This window comes from Euprymna scolopes, chromosome 19 (assembly GCF_053919585.1).
Source record: "Euprymna scolopes isolate OS-2025 chromosome 19, ASM5391958v1, whole genome shotgun sequence".
Lineage (NCBI taxonomy): Eukaryota > Metazoa > Mollusca > Cephalopoda > Sepiida > Sepiolidae > Euprymna > Euprymna scolopes.
This window is the reverse complement of record NC_136500.1, coordinates 141038066-141061742: the sequence shown is the minus strand read 5'-3', so window position 1 is coordinate 141061742 and position 23677 is coordinate 141038066. Positions and strand designations below refer to the sequence as shown.

Here is a 23677-nt window from a genome sequence, read left to right as displayed (position 1 = left end):
AACTGTTATCATTGTCCCAGATTAATTTATGAAGGAAAAATGTACGACTAACCAATTATCAATCGTAGATAACTTACCAAACCGACTCACCCCTGAGATAAGCGTCTGCCAGTTTTCTCAGCCTGTGAATATTTGTATACGTATTTAAAGCCAAACTTTGGGACTATCGCCCACTTCTTTGTTAACATTGTCAAAGAAGGAAAAAGAAATCCTCGAGTCATGTCTCCTTTCCGTTTGTTAATATCGCTTGCCGTTGTGGTGTCGGTATCGGCGAGCTGTTGCATGCCAGAGAAATACACTACAGATATCCGGATAGACAGCTTTGCAAACGGAACGTTTTACCATGTAAGTTGCTACCTTATGACTAACCTTGAAAATGGACCGGTCTTTTCTATTTTTATATACCAAGGGGAAGGAATCGTTATCAAGTCCAAAGACTACTTGAGAATATGGGTTAATGAGTGTCAAGTAACTCCATGATAACCAGTAATAATAGAAATTGAGTAGGATTTGATTATTTAAAAATGGTGGTGGTGAGCTATATTGTACTAGGAGGTTGAAAATTCCCTCGTCGTTTTTATTTTCTGCCTCGATGGAGGGTGAGGATGGTTACCATCTCTGGTATTTGAAGCAGTATACCAGCTGACCTGAAGAGCCTGGCAGAAAAAAATTGCTTCATTGAGTTGCTGACGGAACGAAGGGCATGGAGACATTGATCACAGATGTCTAATTGACGCGTTATCCATGGAAAATTAGGGAGTTCTGAAGTTTATGAATACTCATAAATTTCAGAGTGCATAGGGAAGGATGTGGCACTATTTCTTAGTGCACCCGTTGTAGTGGCTGTTCCCATCACCTCCCAGCATGGCCAGGAGGTGATTGGTCGTTAGCGGAGGGATACACCGAAATAAGCAACCAGAATGCAATCCCATGATCCCCTTCATTTTCTCGATCTCTTTTTCGTCAGGACAGCATGGGATAAGACGTACATTTTTGTCTCTCCTTAAATGAAAGTAGGGAGGCACCCCCTCCCTCAGCATGAGTTAAAGTTAGTTAGTTTTAAGGAGCTAATTCTGTTAAGTTAATTGTACGATCTGTAAATTAATACTGTAATATATATTGTAAAAATGTTGTAAAATGAAATAGTTAAGATCTTATGTATAACAATTGTGTTGCGTGTCGTGTTCTGTCTGCTTGAATGTCGAAACGGGCCTCAAGACGATTCCAGCCAAGGGGATCCACCAGATCAGAGCGAAGACGTAATCCTGAGTGAAGGAGACACCAACACCCAACATCCCAGGTTTGATTTTAATCTTCACTTAGACAAAAAGACATTGAATCGACAGATCTTCGTACTCAGGCCCAATTGACTGGCCCATCGTCACAGTACGCGGACCGTTTCATGACATTTAATGTAACACGCGGGTCGGCCACACGTTAAGTACCGACGCATAGGTTCTACAGCTGAGTAAGAACTTGTTTGCATAAAATTTGAAAACGGCTTTGTTATGGTAAGCGATGAAGCAGCCACGTCATTCTCACCGAGGACAGAAAACATGAAGTGTCACATCAGAACAGATACTACATTGTGATCTTGGCCCGAATACAATGAATATATATAAACTTTGTCAAATGCTTTATTGCAGATTAGGGAATAGAGTTTGACACACAGACACAGAAGAAAGAAAGGAACTTCATGCACATGACGGCGAATCCCCTTCCATTTGTACCGACATATATATATATGTGTGTGTGTGTGTGTGTGTGTGTGTGTGTGTGTGTGTGTGTGTGTGTGTGTGTGTGTGTGTGTGTTATTCACATTAAGGAAGATCGAAGGATCGGTCGAAAATATGTGCTTTTAAAAGAAACATTCTTGTTTATTTTTCAAAAGACTTTTTGTATTCCTACACGTCGACACAGGAAATAAATACAGAAAAGATATAAACGTTTATATATTTTTCGTATTGATTTGTATTCATACACATTTACATATATATATATATATATATATATATATATATATATATATATATATATATATATATTATTTTGTTACGCTATCGATTTTTCTCCTGACGATATGATAGCCGAAAGAGCTCTAGAGAAACTTCGCGTATTTTATTTAAAGCTTTATACAAATTTTGTACCGCCAGACACACACACACACACACACACACATATATATATATATATATATATATATATATATATATATATATATATATATATATATGATCGTAATTATGAACAGAGGAATTATGTTATTGTTTATGATTAAAAGTAAAAAATCAATACAAGGAAAGTCAGCCGACCGTTTTCGCCCTCACTTACTGTAGAGGAGAATTTTTATAGGAAACAAAATGAGGGGATAAAAAATAAAATCAGCGTTATAAGGAGGAATATCTTATAGACTAATCACGTCTAAATCAAAGAGACATCCCCACTGATTACAAAGACAAGGTTGTTTTAAATGAACGTATATAGTCTTCAAGACTAAATAATATTTCGAGTGAGTATGACACAGAATGGAAATGAGTTAATGCTAAAATTCATTTGGTATGTCAGGTGTTTTAGCAAATGGTTTGTTACAATGGAACAATGTGTAGTGTTTAGAACGTCCGTTGGTCGGTAGATCTCATGTCTGATTTTACTAGGTATGGGTTGTTGTACTGTACTGTCTAATCACAACATTGTCCTACCTACATAGTCGGAACTGCAACCACATTTAAATTATTTTTTGTGCTGCTTTTTACTCCTGAATAATGAAATAAGTGTTTCCTTCGTGTTTTTAATAATTGTTATACTTCAATGTAAGTACTCAAATATCAAGGAGTTCCTTCTTGGTACTAATACTTGATTTCTGTATGAAATACATACGGAAATGGAATCATGTCGTCTTTTTTAATGCGACAATTTTATCGTTCCACCTTGTATATCATTCTGGTGGGTTCTGGATTTTACTGGATTCTAAAACAAGAATTCATCTAGTCTTGTGTAGCATCCAGTTTAGTGACATCACTATAGGTAAAATCACTTGAAGAATATGCGCCATTCCTTGTATAAGCCAGTGTGGTGTAGTCCTTACGAGCAGATCTTATTGGGCAAGTACTATGTTATTTTTAATATTTGTTCAGGGTTTACTTGCAGAGGACGTATTCTGATATAGGTTGTTCTGACAAACCACTAGACAGAGAAAATATTGAGTAATCTAGTAGGCATTCAAGTTCACTCCAGTGTGTTTTCAAGTATAAAAAGTTTTTATAAATAAAATTGAAAAAAAAAACATTGAACTGAGTCTACGTGGATCAATTAACGTTTCGACATTTCCATGTCTTCATCAGGACTCCCAAATTACAAATTAGGAAAAACCAAATGTTTCAAATCAACAGACTACAACGATGGCTGAGAAGAATTCACAAGCGCGATCGTTGGCTTTTTTATTTCTTGTTTTAAACCGATGGTACTAATTTTCTTCTGCTCTTCTGTAATATACAGAGTGTTCAACATTTACCGTTACAATTTTCTATTATTATCTATATACGGTGAATTTTCATGAATTTTTATATTTTTCAGGTGGATATGGATAAAGGGTACTTGTACAGTTTAATCAAGACATTAAAAAATGGAAATATTGAAAAAAAAAAAAAGGTTATATTGCACGTATCCGTTATGGAACGAAGTTCTCCGTAAAAAAAAAAATCACTTAATTTCATCAAGTAGTTTTGTTTTTTTTACAGCGAAAAAACAATTTGCTATGATACCAAGCAAAAGGTTGGATTTTTAGGAAGAAAAGTATTTAAGATAGGAGGGAGTGTCGGCGCTTTACATTGAGTTATCTCCCCGTGGCTTGTTTAACAAATTCCATAATGGCTGACTTCAACGCGCTCTCATAAGAACGTGTTTTACTGCTGTAAAAAAAAACAACTACTCGATCAAATTAAATGAATTTTTTTTTCGGGGATCTTCAGTCCAAAACGGATAGGTACAATATAACCTTTTTTTCGATATTTTCATTTTTTAATGTCTTGACTAAACTGTACAAGTACCAGATAAAGTTTAACTTGGAGATTACTTGACAATATGTCCTATCGATTAGCAACAGTTATTCAAATCCAGAAAGTCTGCAGGGGACATTTCAAAGACCTTAAATGTGAACTGAATGTGTGAAGAGCACTAAATAGTTTTAAACTGGTGAGAACAATATATTTGGTCCATCTTGCAAAGTACAGTCAGCTGCCCATCATAGATTGTTATATTTCCGTTGAAGTAAAAGTTTCTATGGCACGTGATTTTGCACACGTTCCTTTTCCTTATTAAAAGGGCGGAGTTTTTTTTTCTTCAACATTTCGTTACTAACAGTTCTTGCGTTTACTGCTGCTACCTACTATTTGCTGTTACGTTTATCATTGGCTGTGAAATTAGTTCGGTAAAGCCTAGTAAAGAGATTTTGCTCTGCCTTCCGTTCTATGATAAAACACCACACATACCAATTTGAAGTCTCGGTAGAAAAAATTAAGTGAGTAATGGACCAAAATCCCATTAAAAAATCACTTGTGCCTCGTGTAAAGCATTCACCAAGCGGTTTGCAGCAAGTTATTTATGCACAGGGCGGTTACATTAAATAAAGTTTGGGTATTTTGAATCTAGTAATACTATTGTGTATGTTTACGTTTGGAATAATCTATATTGTTTATTTCATTTAATAAATATGGTCAAAATGCTTTGTAATGTTAATCATTGAACACTCTGTACATGTATAAGTTTATCGGTTGGTCCACAAATTTATTGTAAATTATATTTTTGTATCATTGCTATAAAAATTAGCACTCGATCGTGAGGTGACCTACAAACTATTAATCAAGGTTTCCAGCCTTTTATAAGATAGTTGATTCCTACAAAAATTGTGATGATAGTTTTATTCTTATGTGTTTATGCTTTTCTCCTCTATTTATTGTGTTTATGTTTTTCTTTTCTATTTTTTATCCCCAGGCCAAAGGTGTTCAATATGCTGACGTATTGAACGGTTTGTTCGTAACTCACGCAACCTACACTGATTATAAAGGCGTTTCCACCATTATCAAGTATCATTACAACGTATTTACGGTAAGTGGAACCAATACTATTGTCCGGGGCTTATTACCACTTAACAATATATACAAAATATGCATCATTTGAATATTCAAACTAGTATTCTCTTTTTGTGTGTTATTTGCATAACTTTTTTTTTACATAAAGATCACCACCTATCAAGGCCCGAAAGCCACTCAGGGATAAGGGTTATTGCAAGTACATTACGTTAGTGTGGAGATTTGATGAAGTGTTCACATAAGGGGGCGGTTCATTAGGAATTTGTTTACATTGGACTTGAAAACATCCAAGTTGTAGTCCGGTGGGAAGCAGGCAGACGGAACAGAGTTCCACAGGCGTGCAGTTCTAAGAAAGAAGCTTTGTTCATGGAATCCGCGTTTTGATTTAGGCACAGATATAGAGTGGGGGAAATTTTTCAGTCGATGTAATCTCTGGTCTTTTCAGATGCATCTTGGTAAACTCTGGAACCTTTATATCAAACTTAGAAAATCTATGAAATTCTTTAACTTGAAACTTGAAAGTCAAAACTTTGTGATAATATCCAAGAGGAGAATAGTAGCCCGAAATCCGTTTTCAGACAGAAATTTGGTTATTAAGGGATCAAAGTTCAACGACAATTTTGGGTATAAACAATTGAAATTTTAGACATAGGTTCCTTGAACATGGATCTAACTTAATAACTTGATTTGATCCCAAGACAATAAATGTTAAGAGGTCATAATAGGGGTCAAAGTTTAAACAAATTTGACCTCTGCGGTTTCTACCAAATTACTCAAACAATTTTCTATGATTTTTTAAAGTTCAACAGAATGTACATTACATAAAATAAATCCAAGGTAACTTTTTTATTCAATTTAAACTTACGTCACTTCCGATTTTACAGTGGTCGTAACAGCAAAGACGTCAGATTTTACCCGTTCTTTTTCTCCTTCGCGGTACGGGTTCAAGCCTGCCTTCCTACTACCACTTTTTTTTTACTCAACACACGCCTTCAAACACCAGGGCAACGACGGGCACCCGTGCTAGTATATATATATATATATATATATATATATATATATATATAATTATTAGTCCTTACGCGAAAGAGCAGGATACAAAATGTTTTAAATAATAATAATAATAATAGAATAACAATAACAAAGACTTTCGCTGGCGAGGACTACTATTGACTGTAATCAGTTATACAGTCCTTTTGAAATTTTCATCTCATTTTTTTCCGTTATGTACTGAATATTTGTTAATGAATTGTTTATTAAATTTTAAAGATTTTCTATTCTGAAAGAAGTTTAAAAAATTTAATCTAAAAAAGTTTTTTTAAGTTTTTGTTAAAAAAAATTCAGATTTTCTCATTATTCAAACCTTTATTACAAAGAGGGGGTGGCAAAAATGAGTTGTGGTGTGAGGAGAAATACTAACTGAAACAGAGAGAATATTCAGACCTGTAATAATACAAAGAGGGTGTTGCAAAATGAGTTGTGGTGTGAGGAGAAATACAAACTGAAACAGAGAGAAGGAGAGTTTTAAAATATAGTCTTAAAAAGATACAAGTTAGAACAGCATTTCGTCCAAGGCATGAAAATTGTTAAACAAAATGTTTTTACTATAGGCTTTAAAAATAAAGGTACAAGATTCAATTTGAAATATTTTTATCTTCAAAGTGCACTTTCATAAATTTTACAAAGTAAGGTATGAAAATTTAATTTAAATTGAATAAAAAAATTACCTTGGATTTATTATCTTTCATCTAGCAATTAATGATATAGATATAAAATTTTCAATGTTTTTTTTTTAATTTATATATATATATATATATATATATAATTCTCACAATTCCATATATCAAGTTTTCACGTTTGATCATTTATTCATTTTCAAATGTATCTATTACAATATTGTCTCGTATTGCGACTAAAAAGTCTGCAAAATTATGTCCTTGCTGCATATATAGTCACGTACTTATCAGATGTTTACCTTAAAAAACTTATAATGATATAAAATAAAATACGCCTCAAGAGCGCTTGAAGCTAAATTACAACAACTAAATTTTACGAAAATTAATAAATGTTTTATTCCTTTCAAACAATTTAAATATTTGTTTATTTTCGTAAAATTGCGTTGTAATTAGGCTTTCAAACGCACTTAATGCGTATTTTATTTTATTCAAATTTAACCAACGCTTCTATAACGGAACACACACCCCTGACTTATAATAGTGTTCAAAAAAAAAACTTTGACAAATATTTGTTAAAATTTTATTTCAAAGTTGCCCATGTTGTAGTCAGTTGGCAAGCATCCCAGTAGTTATTTTTTCCACAAACAGGAAGTTTTATAAAATGAACTATGTTATCTTGTAAGTTTATCTAACTATTTCAGGAATAAATAAACTCACACAGACACAGAATACAGAGTTGGGAATAAAAGTCGGGACATTTAGTTGCCATCCGGTATCGATAGTGGGCTCCTGCCAATAGAGGAGCCGGCAGAAACTGGACCATTGCGGTGACGTTTTATTTGTTGAGCAGAGACATTCGATCTGGACAGTCCTTTGAGGTCCACTTTCCCAGTGGAAATTTGAAGTGGAATTACTTCATTGCTAACTGAAGCGCCTAGAAAATGTCGACATGATAGTCAAGGCAACATTTAATGAGCCAGAATATTTCTGTTTTGTATTTATTTGCTTCCCCACCGAGCAAGTTAGGCACAAGGCCGTTTTTTGCGTGTGGAGAGAGGGGGAGGGGTGGGAAAGGGGGACAGCTCTCGATGGGTGGGAAAATGGGAGCTGGATAGTGAGAGGAGTTGGTATGAAGGGTTTTCCCTACATTGACCAAGGTCTGATATGTGGGGCGGACCCCACATATGGTCTTTGCTTGCAGTATCTGCCGGAACAGATGGTATTTATTTGCTCCCCCACCGAGCAAATTAGGCACAAGGCCGATTTTTAAAGTGAGGAGTGAAGGGGAAATGGGGACCAACTCCCCGGGGAGTAGGGGAGCTGGATAGTGACAATTGGTATGAAGGGTTTTCCCTACATTGACCAAGGTCTGATATGTGGGGCGGACCCCACATATGGTCTTTGCTTGCAGTATCTGCCGGAACAGATACTACACTTTGATCTTGGCCAAAAGTCCACAAAGGTCCCCCTCGCTGGGAGGAGGCGTGTTTGTTGTTATTTGTTTATCCTTTACGTTAAATTTTGTTTTATTTACTGATTTTGAATTGCTTTTCTTCAAAAAATCGTCCGTTTCCCGTGACTCACTCTGAACAAGGCAATGGCAGAAACCTAAGAAAATGACACTCAGTCTGCAGTGGAATGGATGTCGTAAATAGTAACTAACATCTAGCTCTACTAACTCTCTTCTTCTTACAAATACATTGAAGACATTGCTTAGGTTGCTGCAAAGACGGTGGCCTCTCTTTACCGTGCTAGAAAATTACTCATACTTGAGGGTATTCTATATATCTACAAAGCCATCATTTGCCCATGCATCGAGTATTGTTCCCACACCCGGACTGGTCCATCTACTACTAGTCTCTCACTTTTACACAGGGTCGAAAAAGATTATAAATTTATTAGGTCCCGCACTATCATCCAAGCTCATACTCCTGTCTCATCGCGATGTTGCATCCTTGTATCTGTTTTACAAGTATTTTAATGGAATGTGTTCTGATGAACTCATTGCGCTTGCATCCCCCCTCAACCCGACTAACCCGACAAGCAGCCAAATCTTCACTGTTGAAGTCTTTAGGTGCCAGAAAGCCTTCTACTCTAAAACGTTCTTCTTTCACGGACTCCTGGACTTTGGGAATTCCCTCCCTGTTTCCTGCTTCCGTGACTGTACCCCCTCGACGTGAACACCCCCGACAAACCCGACAAGCAGCTAAATCCCGCCCCTACACAGTAGAGATCCCCAGGTGTAAGAAAGCCTTCTACTCCAATAGTTTCTTCCCCAGAACTGCTAGACTTTGGCATGCAGAAATTCAAATGTAATGTGAAAAGACATCTTGCTACTCATCTCCCTTCATAATGCCCAGCAACTTATGTCCCCGGTAGTAGCCCCCTACTTAAAAGTGGCACTGTGCCTTGTTTAGGATGAGAATTGAATTTTAACAAATGTAATGCAACATATATCTTGCAGATCAATTTCATATAATCCCCTGTTAGACAAGAGCCCAAATAATAGCCCCTTACGTTTAAGTGGCGATATACATGTTGAGGTCACTTTATGGTGGTCTCAGCTTTTTGGAAAGACAATTGATTCCATATCAGAGTAAATATCAAATTTACCGAATATGATTAGGAAAAGAGTTTCAGAATAAATCACGCCAAGGCATTATTACATACATATGTACAAAAAATATTTATTTACACAGAGAAGTATTGTACAATATAGAATGACCTTGTGTAACGCGCGCGTGTGTGTGCGAGAGTTCTTGTGGATGTAAGAGTTCGTAAGGTATAGACCAGTATTCATTCTTATAGAAGTGTTAATTGAAGCATACGCGTGTATGTATTCGTTTAATGTTCATTCCTACCTTGGAAGAATGCACGGCTGTCGAGGCGCGTGCAGAAAAATTGCTTATATCACATCGTAAGCTAGACGAGAAAAGGAAGCGTCTTGTGACGTGGATGCCTCGAATGGAAAGAGAAAGAAGAGAGAGAAACGGAACAAGAAATAGAGAACACCACCTGTTTGGGCAAACGAGGATTACAGGGGCAGGTAACCGGTGCGTTATTTAAAAGTGTATGTTTGTATGTATGTATGTATGTATGTATGTGTGTATGCATGTGTGTGTATATATGTATGTATGTATGCATGCATGCATGCATGTGTGTGTGTGTGTGTGTGTGTGTGTGTGTGTGTGTGTGTGTGCGGTTTAAATAACGCTTAGATTTTAAGAACATGTGTCTATATACTTTGGCGTAAAAAGAGAAAAACAGAAAAAAGATACTAAATTGATTTCAGACAATTATACTTGTTAGGATGGATCTGGGTTACATACAGACAGAAAATTGCGGAAGGAGTGAGATGCCTTTTTGAACGGTCGAATGACGCAACCATTTTTCCAACGACTTTGGCAAATATTTGAGTTGATAGTATTTTTCTTGATAACAAGGAATTTTCTTTAGATTTTATTTATTTATTTATTTATTGTTATTTCCAGGGAGATTCTTACGCTCTGGTTGGTGGGCGTTGTACGAAGATGTATCTTAAACTACAGGGCTTCAATAAAGGGAATCCCAACTGTGTCCCAGGTATAATCATTTCTCTTCTTAAAATACAATATTTCTCATGACATATTACATAAGCACAACATTAAGGAGAAATCTCCTCTTCTCCCGCCAAATGACGTCATATAATGCAATACAATTCTATGCAAGTCCGTTCATAATGAGCTTAGGTAAAACATGCAATCAACATTAAATCGAAAGCATTTTCATGCGTTGGTACAATGGTAACGTCACCAGCTTTGCTTTTTGGTTTTGCTTTCGATTTCGATTCTAGCTGATGGCACGCGAACATTTTCTTTTTTTTTACTTTTGAAATCACAACTCTATAATAATATATATGAAATCTGGACGAATTAAAATATCATATTTAAGCGTATCTTATCTTTCATCTTTTATAGATAAAAAGAATTTTACCTGGGAGTATTTTACGTCACACCGGTATAACCTTGGCCATATTAACGTAAAATATTCCCCCAGTAAAATTCTTCTTTTTTTTTATTTAAAAGAGAAAAAAAACTGTTTTAAGATCGTCCATCCCAAATATCAGCTGACGTAATATTGTAAACAAACACAGATGGAATTTGATGAACGATATCATCATTATTATTATTTTTTAATTTTATTTATTTATTTATTTATTTTATTTATTTTATTTATTATTTTATTATATTTTATTTATTTTTAGACTTCAACTTCCATTCACGTGTAATCACCTTTTTCTTCACAATATTCCCTCTGCTTCACTTTTTGTTATCAAGTAAAATCTTTGACTTACTTGTTGTTTCATCAAATACTTTTACATGCAAAATCCGACCCCGCATTTTGCTAATTCCTACCCTCTGATGAGAAGGAAAGTATTTCTTCGAAACTCCGCGGATTAAGGACTATCCACTTATCAAGTATTTCCTTTTCAGATTAAATATGTTTTTAACTCTTTTTCAAAGTGTTTTTAACATGTTTTATTAACTATTTACTCGTATATATGTACATATATATATATTACTCATATATATATTGCTTATATATATATATATATATATATATATATATATATATATATATATATATACAGTGATGATCATATTTATTGGCACGGTAAAATAAAAGTTAAATTTTGTCTAATAAATTCTAAAAAAGGGATTAAATTAAAGAAAATAACAAAGTATATTATGTATTTTTAACTGGCCTTTCCGATGCAGCAATCGGATTTTAGAAAAAATAAATAACAAATAATAAATTTAAACAATTTTTCAATACCTTGAAAATAAACTGCGTTCTTCTAAAGGTTATCTAGCGAATTTTCGCAAAGTTTCAAGTTTTATTTTGTTTATTTTACGCAGATAAAATAAATTTAGATCTTCTTTTAATGTTATCATGATCTATAGAGGTTAGTTTTACTAATAGTTTAAAAGGAATAAATATTTATCAACGGCATCAGCAATGAAAAATTAACATAATAAAATATTAAAAGAATCGGTTTGGGAATCAGAAATTGGGCACAAATTTTTCCGATTCCGATACCGATTCCGATACCCCGAAAATTACCGATTTTGCCGATTCCCGATTCCGATTAATCGGTACAGCACTAATATATATATATATATATATATATATATATATATATATATATATATATATATATATATATATATATATATTCAAACATATTACAGTTTCTAGAGATAGACAATGATTTCATTTACATAGACAGACTTTACTGTTATATCACCGCCTATGGGCGTCCAGTGTTTTCATCTGTCCTTGGTTGGGTTCATACGAATGTGGGTATAAGTTATTTGGGGATCGATAAGAAAGATGAGGAGGTTATGTATTAAATATATCCAAGGGGAAAATTTTTTATCAATCTATATTTCCTGCACTCTTCATGTCTACGTGTCTATTTTGGTTTTCTTTTTAGACAGTAACCAAGGCCCGACTTTTATTGTGGGTGGACCACATGAGGATCTCGAAGTGTTCAAATGGAGAACTCCTTTCGAGAATGGTGTGCTAGAAACGACCATGACTAAACACCATTGCTTACCGGTATATCAAACGATGTATATGAAAGACAAAGTTCAAGGTATTTACATCTTTTGGTCTCCGCCATTTTCTAAGATAAAGTAATAGATTTAAACGAATCAGTACATTTTATAGTGACAATTTAACAATTAAACAGATTTATGTAAACTCAGATAAGAAACAACGAGTTTTATGCTGGAATAAACAATAAGTAAATTTCTGAAATGTACTAAAGGAACTAAGATGACAACTAAATAAGAAATGCAATCAGTAGATCTAAAAACCCTAGAAAAAGAAATAAACATATAAAAACTAAACTAAAAATTAGATTTAAAAGAACCGAGATTAAACAAATAAGAGGAAGATTCATGAGAACTAATATAAGAAAATGTGACTTAATGAACAAAGATAAGAAACAATGTGATTCTGCAAAATAAGATGGGAAACAATGTGATTTTTCGAACTACTATAAGAAACAATAAAAATTCGAACTAAGATAAGAAATATTATGATTTTGCGAATTAAAATTAGCAACAATGTGATTTGGCGAACAAAGATGAGAGACAAAGTGATTTTACGAAGAAAGATGAAACCAATATAATTTTGCGGAGAAAGATAAAAACAGTATAATTTTGCGAAGTAAGATGAAACGAATATAATTTTGCAAAGAAAGATAAAAACAATATAATATTGTGAAGAAAGATAAAAACAATATAATATTGTGAGGAAAGATAAAAACTGTATAATTTTGCGAAGAAAGATAAAAACAATATAATTATACCAAGTAAGATAAAAACAGTATAATTTTGGAGAGAAAGATAAAAACAGTTAATTTTGCGACGAAAGATAAAAACAATACAATTTTGCGAAGAAATATAAAAACAGTATAATTTTGCGAAGAAAGATAAAAACAGTATAATTTTATGAAAAAAGATAAAAAAAAAATATAATTTTACGAAGATAAAAAACAGTATAATTTTGCAAAACAATATGATTTTTCGAACTAAGATGAAAAACAATATGATTTTTCGAACTAACATATAAACAATATAATTTTCGATGAAAAAAAATGCGATTAAGCGAAATAAGATTGAAAACAATGTGGTTTTGCGAACTTAAATAAGAAAGAATTTCTTATTTCAAACAAAGAAAAGAAACAATATTATTTTTCGAACTAAGATAAGAAACAATATTATTTTTCGAAATAAGACAAAAAAAAAACAATATAATTTTGCAAACTAAGATAAAGAAACTATATGATTTTGTCAAAAAATATAAGAAACAATATAATTTTGCAACCTATGAACAAATGTAATTTAGATAGTAAAAACCAGACACAATGAGATTTTGCGTAGTAAGATAAGAAACAATATGATTTTGCGAAATAAAATGATTTTGCGAAATAAAATTAGAAATGATAGAATTTTGCGAACTAAAATACGGAAATAATGGGATTTTGCGAAATGAGAAACGAAACAATATGATTTTTCGAACATAGATGTAAAACATTTTAATTTTGCGAACTAACACAAGAAACAATATGATTTTTCTGACTGATAAGAAACAATGTTTTTTTTCGAATATAGACAATATGATATTCTGGAGTAAGATAAGAAAACTTATGATTTTTTTAAGTAAGTTAAGAGACAATATAAAATAATATAATAAATGTCATTATAATATAAATGATATTATAATTAATGTCATTCTGCAAACTAAAATGAAAAAAAATGTAATTTTGTTAACTAATATAAGAAACGATATGATTTTTCGAAGACAGGAAACAATATGATTTTGCTTACTAAGATGAAAAACAAATTTAGTTTTAAAACTAAATCAAGAAACAAAGTGATTTTTAAAACTGCGTTAACAAATAATGTGATTTTGTAAACTAAGATAAAAAAACAGTGTTATTTTGCTAAGTAAGATTAAAAATCATACCATTTTGTGAACAAAAATAAGAATCAATATAATTTTTCGAACTAATTAGAAACAATATTATTTTCGAACAAATATTAGAAACAAAAGATTTTCGCAAAAAATATTAGAAACAATATGATTTTCGAACAAATATAAGAAACTATATGATTTTCGAACTAATATTAGAAACTATATGATTTTCGAACTAATATTGGGAACAATATGATTTTCGAACTAATATTAGGTACAATATGATTTTCGAACTAATATTTGAAACAATATGATTTTCGAACTAATATTAGGAACAATATGATTTTCGAACAAATATAAGAAACTATATGATTTTCGAACTAATATTAGAAACTATATGATTTTCGAACTAATATTAGGAACAATATGATTTTCGAACTAATATTAGGAACAATATGATTTTCGAACTAATATTAGAAACAATATGATTTTCGAACTAATATTTGAAACAATATGATTTTCGAACTAATATTAGGAACAATATGATTTTCGAACTAATATTAGAAACAATATGATTTTCGAACTAAGATAAGAAACAATGCTATTTTGCAAACTAGTATGAATAACAATCTGATTTTGCAAACTAAGATAAAAACAACAATGTAATTTTGTAAACTAAGATAGGAAATGATTTCATTTTGCTAACTGAAATAAGAAATAATATGATTTTTCGAACTAAGTTCAGTAACAATGCGATTTGCGAATAAAGATAAGAAACAATGTTATTTTTCAACTAAAATGACAGACAATGTCATTTTACTAATATAAGAAACAATATGATTTTTTTAACTAATGTGAAAAATAATGTGATTTTACGAACTAAGTTTAGAAACAATATAATTCTCTGTACTAAGTTAAGAAACAATGTGATTTTAGTACTAAGTTAAGAAACAATGTGAGTTTTAGTACTAAGTTAAGAAACAATGTGATTTTAAGTACTAAGTTAAGAAACAATGTGATTTTTAGTACTAAGTAAAGAAACAATGTGATTTTAAGTACTAAGTTAAGAAACAATGTGATTTTAAGTACTAAGTTAAGAAACAATGTGATTTTTAGTACTGAGTTAAGAAACAATGTGATTTTAAGTACTAGTTAAGAAACAATGTGATTTTTAGTACTAGTTAAGAAACAATGTGATTTTTAGTACTAGTTAAGAAACAATGTGATTTTTAGTACTAAGTTAAAAAACAATGTGATTTTTAGTACTAAGTTAAGAAACAATGTGATTTTTAGTACTAAGTTAAGAAACAATGTGATTTTTAGTACTAAGTTAAGAAACAATGTGATTTTTAGTACTAGTTAAGAAACAATGTGATTTTTAGTACTAGTTAAGAAACAATGTGATTTTTAGTACTAGTTAAGAAACAATGTGATTTTTAGTACTAGTTAAGAAACAATGTAATTTTTAGTACTAAGTTAAAAAAAACAATGTGATTTTTAGTACTAAGTTAAGAAACAATGTAATTTTTGTAGTAAGTTAAGAAAAATGTGATTTCTTTTAATAAGTTTAGAAGCAATGTTATTTGTTGATTTAAAATGAGAAACAATGTAATGTCTGTAACTAAGTAATCTGCCACATGAACGATTCAAAAATGTGATTTTTCGGACTAAGTTAAGAAACAATGTTATTTTTCGAACTAAGTCAAGAAACAATGTGATTTATTTTAAAAGAAAAGTTATAAAAAGATTTTTTTTTTTAAACTAACGTTAATTCTGAGTTTTATTATTTAGGTTCTTAAAGCTTTTGTAAAAAAAATTGTTGGAAGAAATTGTTTTGTCTTATTTACATTAATTATCATTTCTCTTTTTATTTTCTGTGTTTAATAGTTACGTTTGGACACGCCACAATGTTTTCAAACTTGAAACCGTCTGTGGGTGACATGTCTGTCTTCGTTCTCTCTGACATATGTAAGCAATTAACTTCTTAAAGATGGTAAGTTTTGTTGTTGTTGTTTATTAAAGATAATTCTCTCTTATGTTCTTGAACTTTTAAATTACAATTAATTTTTCGTATTATTTAGATTCTCATGATTACTTTTCTTATTTTGAATGTCATTTTCACGTTATATTCAATGTATCTTGTCGAACTAAAGTGCCTTTCTTCGAACTTGTGATATTCTGTCGAACTTGGGAATCTGCACGAAATTTCGAATAGAACCCTTTTATTATTTACTACACCACATGGCGTAGTGGATAAAGTTCTAGGTGAATACAGTAGTAATTAGAACTTCTACTCTAGATGTTGATGGTTCAATCCCCAAAGAGGGCAACACTAAAAATATAATTACGAATGACTTGGGACTTCTATCCAGTCTTGGCTCACTTACCAAGAGTATACTAAGCCCATAGATTAAATAATGTTTTACGTTAGAAATTCCATGCAGATTTCAGAGTTCAACAGAAAGATTCCCGAGTACGACAAAAAGATACCCGAGTTCGACAGAAAGATTCCCGAGTTTGAGAGAAAGATTTAGGTGTTCTGCAATATACACCTGGGGAAGGTCGGAAGGTACATCGATGAAAATATTGTGAAATAACACTGAAGATGAGAACAATAATCCAAAGAATCCAATTAATACGAATAAACAATCCTCATCTAAAAACGATCAGAAACTTGATTAGATTTGTATTAAGTTAGAGCGAAAATAATGTCGTTTTGTAACGCTCAACTTCAAAAGATAATAACTCTTTTCATAATAAACTTTATTAATCGAAATAAGAAGCATTAAAATCGACACATTTTTGCTAATGAGAAACAAGTTTAATTATCCCATTAGCCTAGGAATCAGGAGTTCTGACATCATCGCGGTTTTTTTAAGCATTTTTAGCACAGGAAGTTATTGAGATGCTAGAAAAAAATGATAATCTGTGGGCGAGAGATCCGGTGAATAGGGTGGATGAGGCAGAGTCATGTAGCCCAATTAGTTCAGCTTCTGCAGCGTCAGTTGAACAACGTGCGGGTGAGCGTTGTCATAGAGGAGAATTGGTCCCTTCATATTGACAAATCTCGGCCACATATGTTGGAGTATCTGGTGCATTTCGTCAATTTGTCGATAGTAATTCTCCGTCGTATTCGTTTCGCCTGGATTCAAGAAACTGTGATGGATGAGACCGGCAGCAGACCACAAAACAGTCAACAAAGCAATTTTTGGTACAATTTTTGGCTTCAGGGAGTGTTGTGGAGCTTCTACAGCATCCAACTACTGTGCCGAACATCGCCGATTGTTGTAAAGGATCTACTTCTCATCACACTTCACAATCCGCTCGAGAAATGGGTTGTTTTTGTTGCGCAGAAAGAGCGTAGAAGACACCTCAAAACGATGATTTTTTTTTTATTATCGTTCAATTCATGCGGCACCCATTCATCCAATTTTTTTACTTCCCTATTTGCTTTAAATGGCGAACGAGTGGTCGACCTCAAGTTTAACAGCAATTTCTCATGTATTTTTGCAAGGATTGTCGTCAATTAAGGCTTTCAAATGTTCATATCAACCGCAGTCGGTCGGCCGCGACCGTCTTCATCTTTGAGGCTTTCGTCACCATGGCAAAATTTCTTGAACCACCGTTGTGCCACATGTTCGTTAGTGGTTTCTGTGCCAAACGCATAATTGATATCACGAACTGTCACGGCAGCTTTTCGGCTTAGTTTGAATTGGAACAAAAAAAAATCGTGCGGATTTGAATCTTGTCCATGCTGTCGAAAAGCCCGCAAAAAATAAATGAACAAATTGAGAACTGTAACGAATAATACGATTCGATAGAGCGAAAAAATGCGCTTCAAAATGATATATAACATGGCTATATATATATATATATATATATATATATATATATATATATATATATATCAATGAATTTATTCAGAAATCATATATAAAATTAAAATGTGAGAAAATGATGCTGTTTTTGCACCAACCTAATAACAATTTTCGATGCTTCGTGCACAACACGAATATCACAGTTTCAATCTTCAGTGCAGGCGATACTAAGAATTACTCAAGACTTCTAGACGGATCATAAACAAGTTTCTCTTGTAAACGAAAGAAAGTGCTCCATTCGAAATTCCGTACAGATTCCCGAGTTGAACAACATACAATTGAAGAAGGTCGAAGGTTACATTGGCCAAAATTTTGCGAAAATTATAACGGAGGCGAATAATCTGAATAATACGAATTTATTTATCTGGTTTTAAGATCAACTATTGAGTAATAAATAAAGCAAATAGAGTAGTTGCTCTACTAAGGTATGGGAGTCTAGTCTACTCAACTATTTAAGAGGATGGAGAATGTTACTTCTACAACCTATTTCACTGTAAAATTGACGGCATCTTAGATCAAGAATCTGACGAGGTTCAACATTGCTTACTAGTCAGTTATCTGAGGGAACCGATGTTTAAACATGATACCCCCACAACCAATAAAATTACACTCGATTCTATATGTCTATAAAAGTTAGAAAGTGTGTGTGCGGCAAATTTTTAACCAATATACTCAACGAATTTTTATCTACAGACTTGGTATCTAGGGTATTCACACATCTAGAAAAACTTTTTTAATCGGTCTTCATCCAGGAAAAAGGGCTGCTAAGGGGTCCAGATTGAAAAATTAATACATGGGGATCGTCGGATGTTTATTTGTTTATCAACTTTTCACAAATACGCATGCGTGAATCGTTCATGCGGCAGATTACTTATGTTAAGAATAAGTAGATTTTAAAATACTTCTTAAAGGAACGGGTCAAGCTGGCCTAATGGTAATCGTACTTGACTCAGTGTCCTTAGGTCTTGATTACGATATCAGCTCGAGTAAAGTGAAGTGTTTAGAAAAAAACATAATACACGCATGCACATGTCTCAGTTTCTGTATGCATTAAAATCTTATATGTATGCGTATTTTACGACCGGGCAATGTTGGGCGACCTGCTAGTAATATTATAGAACCTTCTTTAATGCGTGTTTTATTGTAGTTTAATATTTATTGTAAAATTTGAATCGTATTAACGCTTTTTTATCGAAACTGTGCAAGATTATAGAGTTCTCTTACAAAATTAATACGGATTTAAACGAAAAATAAAAACATTCATTTTTTCTTTGTTTTCTTTTTTTCTTTTTTTTTTTTACTCTTTTTCATCCCAAGCAAGTGTAACATAGTGGGAAGCAGATATATGTGAATACCGAGTCGTGAGCGAAATGACGTCCTCTTAAGAAAAAAGAAAACTATAAAAAGTAGAGAACACGTTCGAGAAGACGATCAAGTTAGAGGCGTAGATGACGTTCGACAAGACGCTCAAGTGAGGGACGTCACAGCGACAAAAGAGAATGGGGAAATAAATGTCGTCAAAAATGCGATTTGAAGTTTTTTTTCTATTCTTTGTCTACTTTGCGACTGAGTCTACAACGTGTTGGTTTTCGAACAACATTACACGGAGAAATATTACCACTTGGATGTGAGGGGGGTTACTGTTTGCAATCATGTCTACAGGTGACTATGTAAGGAGTTATGTAGCAAGATGTCTGTTCGCATTACATTTAAATTTCTGCATGTTAATACAGTCAGAGAAGCAGGAAACAGGGAGGGAATTACAAAGTGTGTGAGTCCATAAAAAGAAACTATTAAAGTAGAAGGCTTTCCGGCATCTAGAAACGTCGACAGTGAAGGTGTATGATTCTGCTGTTTGTCGAGTTATTGGAGAGCATGTACATCGAGAGGGCGCATGTGCTACGAGTTCATCAGAGCACTTTCCATTAAAGTACTTGTTGTGATGGGAAAAGGATCGGTGCTTGGTCGATAGTGTGGAACCTATTAAATTGGAGACTCTTTCTTTGGATTCTGTCTAAAAGGGACGGACGAATGGTAGATGCATCTGCACAGATGTGGCAACAATACGCGATGCATGGGTGAATGGTGGCTTTGTAAAGTGGCTTTCTGGTGTGAGTCATTTCCTAGCATGGTAGAGGGAGGCCACCTTATTTGCAGCAGCCTTGGCAATGTCCTTCGGGCATTTGTTGTAATTCATGTGCCTTGTGAATGTTAAACCAAGGAGCTTGAACGATGAGCGTTCAAGTAGTTGCTATTTATTATTTAAAAAAAAAACACTGTCTTGTTAGTCTTTTCAAGTAGAATAACGCCTGCCACAACACGAAACAAAAATGCTGCATTCCTGAAGATTTAAAGTTCAATCGTCAGTAAAGGACAAGTACGTCCAAGGATGGAATACTGTTGCCATATCTGGGCAGGAGCTGCTAAAAACAGCCTATCCTGCCTTGACAGAGTACAAAATAGAGTTCGTGGCTTAGTGGGGGATGCCCTTTTCTCTACCCTGTAACCTCTCTCCCACAGAAGAAACGTTGCGAGCCTATCCTTGCTTTATCGTTATTTCTATGGCAGGTGCTCGTCTGAACTCCAATCTCTGGTGCTCCCTCGCCAATCTTTCACGAAAAACACCCTAGCTGAATCCATTGTGAAAAATTTCCTCCACTCTATATCTGTGCCTAAATCAAAACGCGGATTCCATGAACAAAGCTTCTTTCTTAGAACTGCACGCCTGTGGAACTCTGTTCCGTCTGCCTGCTTCCCACCTGACTACAACTTGGATGTCTTCAAGTCCAACGTTAAAAAATTCCTAATGAACCGCCCCCTTAAGTAAACAATTCATCAAATCTCCACACTAATGTAATGTACTTGCAATAACCCTTATCCCTGAGTGGCTTCCGGGCCTTGATAAGTGGTGATCACTGTGTAAAAAAAAAAACACTCAAAATACAATTGCGAATTACTTAGGACTTCTAACCAGTCATGGCTGACGGAACAAGAGCATGCTACACGGTTATTTAAATAAAATGTTCTGTTCGAAATTCCGTCCAGATTCCAGAGTTCGACATTATGACTACTGCCACACCCTTGTGAACGATCCTATTTCAGCTGCCTTTGTGCATCTTGGTAAACAACTTACTCCCCATTGTCTTTCTAATAAGCTTAATTCCTATAAATTTGATGTGGTCAAACAGTGAAATTGATTGGGATCGTGTTAAATCTCTTTGTGTAAAATTCCAAAGAAACAATATCGTTTACAAATTCACTGACTTAAAAGAAAATATGAACCACTTTTTGTATATGACGGACTAACTGGATGGCCGTCGTTGCCCAGTCGTACAATACGCTTAAACATGATATTTGAATTTATGCAGATTGCGTATGTATTATTATAGAATCAATCCTGTATTTAATATTATATATTACGAGGAATAATTTACCCGGTTGACTAATTCGCAAAATAAAAAAATAATAATAATAAAAGAATCATGATAATGAAATTCATCAAATTCCGTCTGTATTTGTTTACAATATCACGTCAGCTGATATATGGGCTTGACGATGAATGCCCTGAAAAGTAACATCTAGTTAATGTTTACTTTTAAAATATGCAAACTAAGAAATGATTTGCGGAGATTTTAAATGGTATCTCTTCTTTTATCGTAAATTAAACTCATTAATAAGAAAAAATAAAAATAAAATGGTGAAGTATACTCGGGCTGGAACAGGGAACCATTCAATCTGCAGTCGAGTACTTTACTACTGAGCTATATATTCTATATAGTTCTGTTTGTTTGTTTGTTTTTTTATAGAAGAAATGATTTGCTTAAAATTGAATCTCCCTTGATTTGCTAATAATTATCTCCCTTGGCCGGTAAAACGTCAAATATTCTCCTATAAAAATTCATTCTTATCTATAAGAAAAAAACTATTTTTAGGGTCGAAATTGTCCGATTTTAACTACTTATTGGATGCATTTCTGTACAAAAGATATCTAAAGACACTGCCAGGCATATGAATTAGGTTTGTGTGAAATTTGCAAAAAATAGGCTCAGCCGTTTCGGAAGCTATGAGGAAGAACTGACACACACGCGTACACGCGCGCGCATACACACAAAGGGACTTTTTATAATAGCATAGATAGAAATCATTGGTGCTAATAGACTTACTGATCCGAATATTAGTGCTAATTCACTTACTGATGCGCATATTTTTAAATCGTATTTCCAAGTTTAATTAAAGTTTATGATATGCTTTCTTATTCAATTGTAAGGTTAAAGTGCAGAATAGGTAAAAAAAACTCTCCCCTCCCCTGTTAAGAATGGCTTTGGTGTATTTTACAGCGAGACTCTCTATCATCATTATTATCTGTATTACCATGCATGCACACGCGCGCGCATACACACAAAGTGACTTTTTTATAATATCATAGATAGAAATCATTGGTGCTAATGCATTTACTAATCCGAATATAAATGCTAATGCACTTACTGATCCGAATATTAGTGCTAATGCACTTACTGATGCGCGTATTTTTTAAATCGTATTTCCAAGTTTAATTAAAGTTTATGATATGCTTTTTTATTCAATTGTAAGGTTAAAGTGCAGAATAGGTACAAAACACTCTCCCCTCCTCATGTTAAGAATGGCTTTGGTGTATTTTACAGGGAGACTCTCTATCATCATTATTATCTGTATTACCATGCATGCATACTTTTTTTATAATTGAAACCCGGAGATATTGTAATGTCTAATTTGTAAAATACCTTGTTTTTACAGAGAAGAAATCAACCGAAGACAATTGGATCCATAGACATCCGTGATAGTTTTTGGATGACTTTAATCGAAGAATTTGAAGCAAGGAAAAGCAAGATTTTTTAAAAAAAACTTCATTTATTTGAAGAATTACAAGTAAAAAAGAATAACAAAGTTTAAAGATTAATTAAATTTGTTTTAGTCTTAAATTATGAAAATAAATAAATAAACTGGCAATAATTTAATTATTTCAAATATTTTCTTTGTTTTATTTATTGTGTTATTGGTATTTTTTTGGCTGATAAATTCTACTGCCTTTATCTGGAATAAGTCTTTAATCGTGGCAAATGAAGACAAAAATCATTGGGGAAACTCGCCGCAGTTCGGAGCTAACACAAAACAGACGTGCCATTCGAAATTATAACGTTTGCATTTACAAGACCAAAATTAACTATTTCAAAAAATAAAACAATTCAATAAATATGTTCCTGAATTTTTTAGATGATTGATAATTTGGATTATGTGGATTGTTCAGACTGGCGTTCTCATCTTGAATGTTATTTTCATAACGTTTCGATGGATGTAACCTCTGACCTTTTCATGGCAAGTGCTCGACTGAACTCCAATCTATGCCCCCCTTGCCAAACTTTCACAAAATAATACCCTTATCCCTGAGTGGCTTCCGGGCCTTGATAAGTGGTGACCACCGTGTAAAAATAAAAAACAGTCGGCTAGCTACAACCACTATATACGATCTCCTCTACTTTCTATCTGTGCTTAAATCTAAACGCAGATTACATGAACAGAGTTTCTTTCCCAG

The 23677-nt window shown here is 33.3% G+C and overlaps 1 protein-coding gene across 1 annotated transcript; it reads left to right on the top strand.

The window, feature by feature from the left end:
• Positions 1 to 161: 161 nt before the first annotated feature.
• Positions 162 to 23105, top strand: LOC145240184 (uncharacterized). The gene is made up of 6 exons (XM_080103770.1): positions 162 to 345; positions 4990 to 5103; positions 10255 to 10345; positions 12240 to 12401; positions 16118 to 16223; positions 22882 to 23105. Exons 1-5 carry the CDS (start codon positions 220 to 222, stop codon positions 16216 to 16218), a joined length of 594 nt encoding a protein of 197 aa, XP_079959896.1. The 5' UTR covers positions 162 to 219; the 3' UTR covers positions 16219 to 16223; positions 22882 to 23105.
• Positions 23106 to 23677: the final 572 nt, after the last annotated feature.

Coding starts and splice junctions, on each gene's coding strand:
- LOC145240184 (XM_080103770.1), top strand. CDS start 220: ATGTCTCCTTTCCGTTTGTTAATATCGCTTGCCGTTGTGGTGTCGGTA. Junction 346..4,989: donor CAAACGGAACGTTTTACCAT/GTAAGTTGCTAC, acceptor TTTTATCCCCAG/GCCAAAGGTGTTCAATATGC. Junction 10,346..12,239: donor GAATCCCAACTGTGTCCCAG/GTATAATCATTT, acceptor TTTTCTTTTTAG/ACAGTAACCAAGGCCCGACT.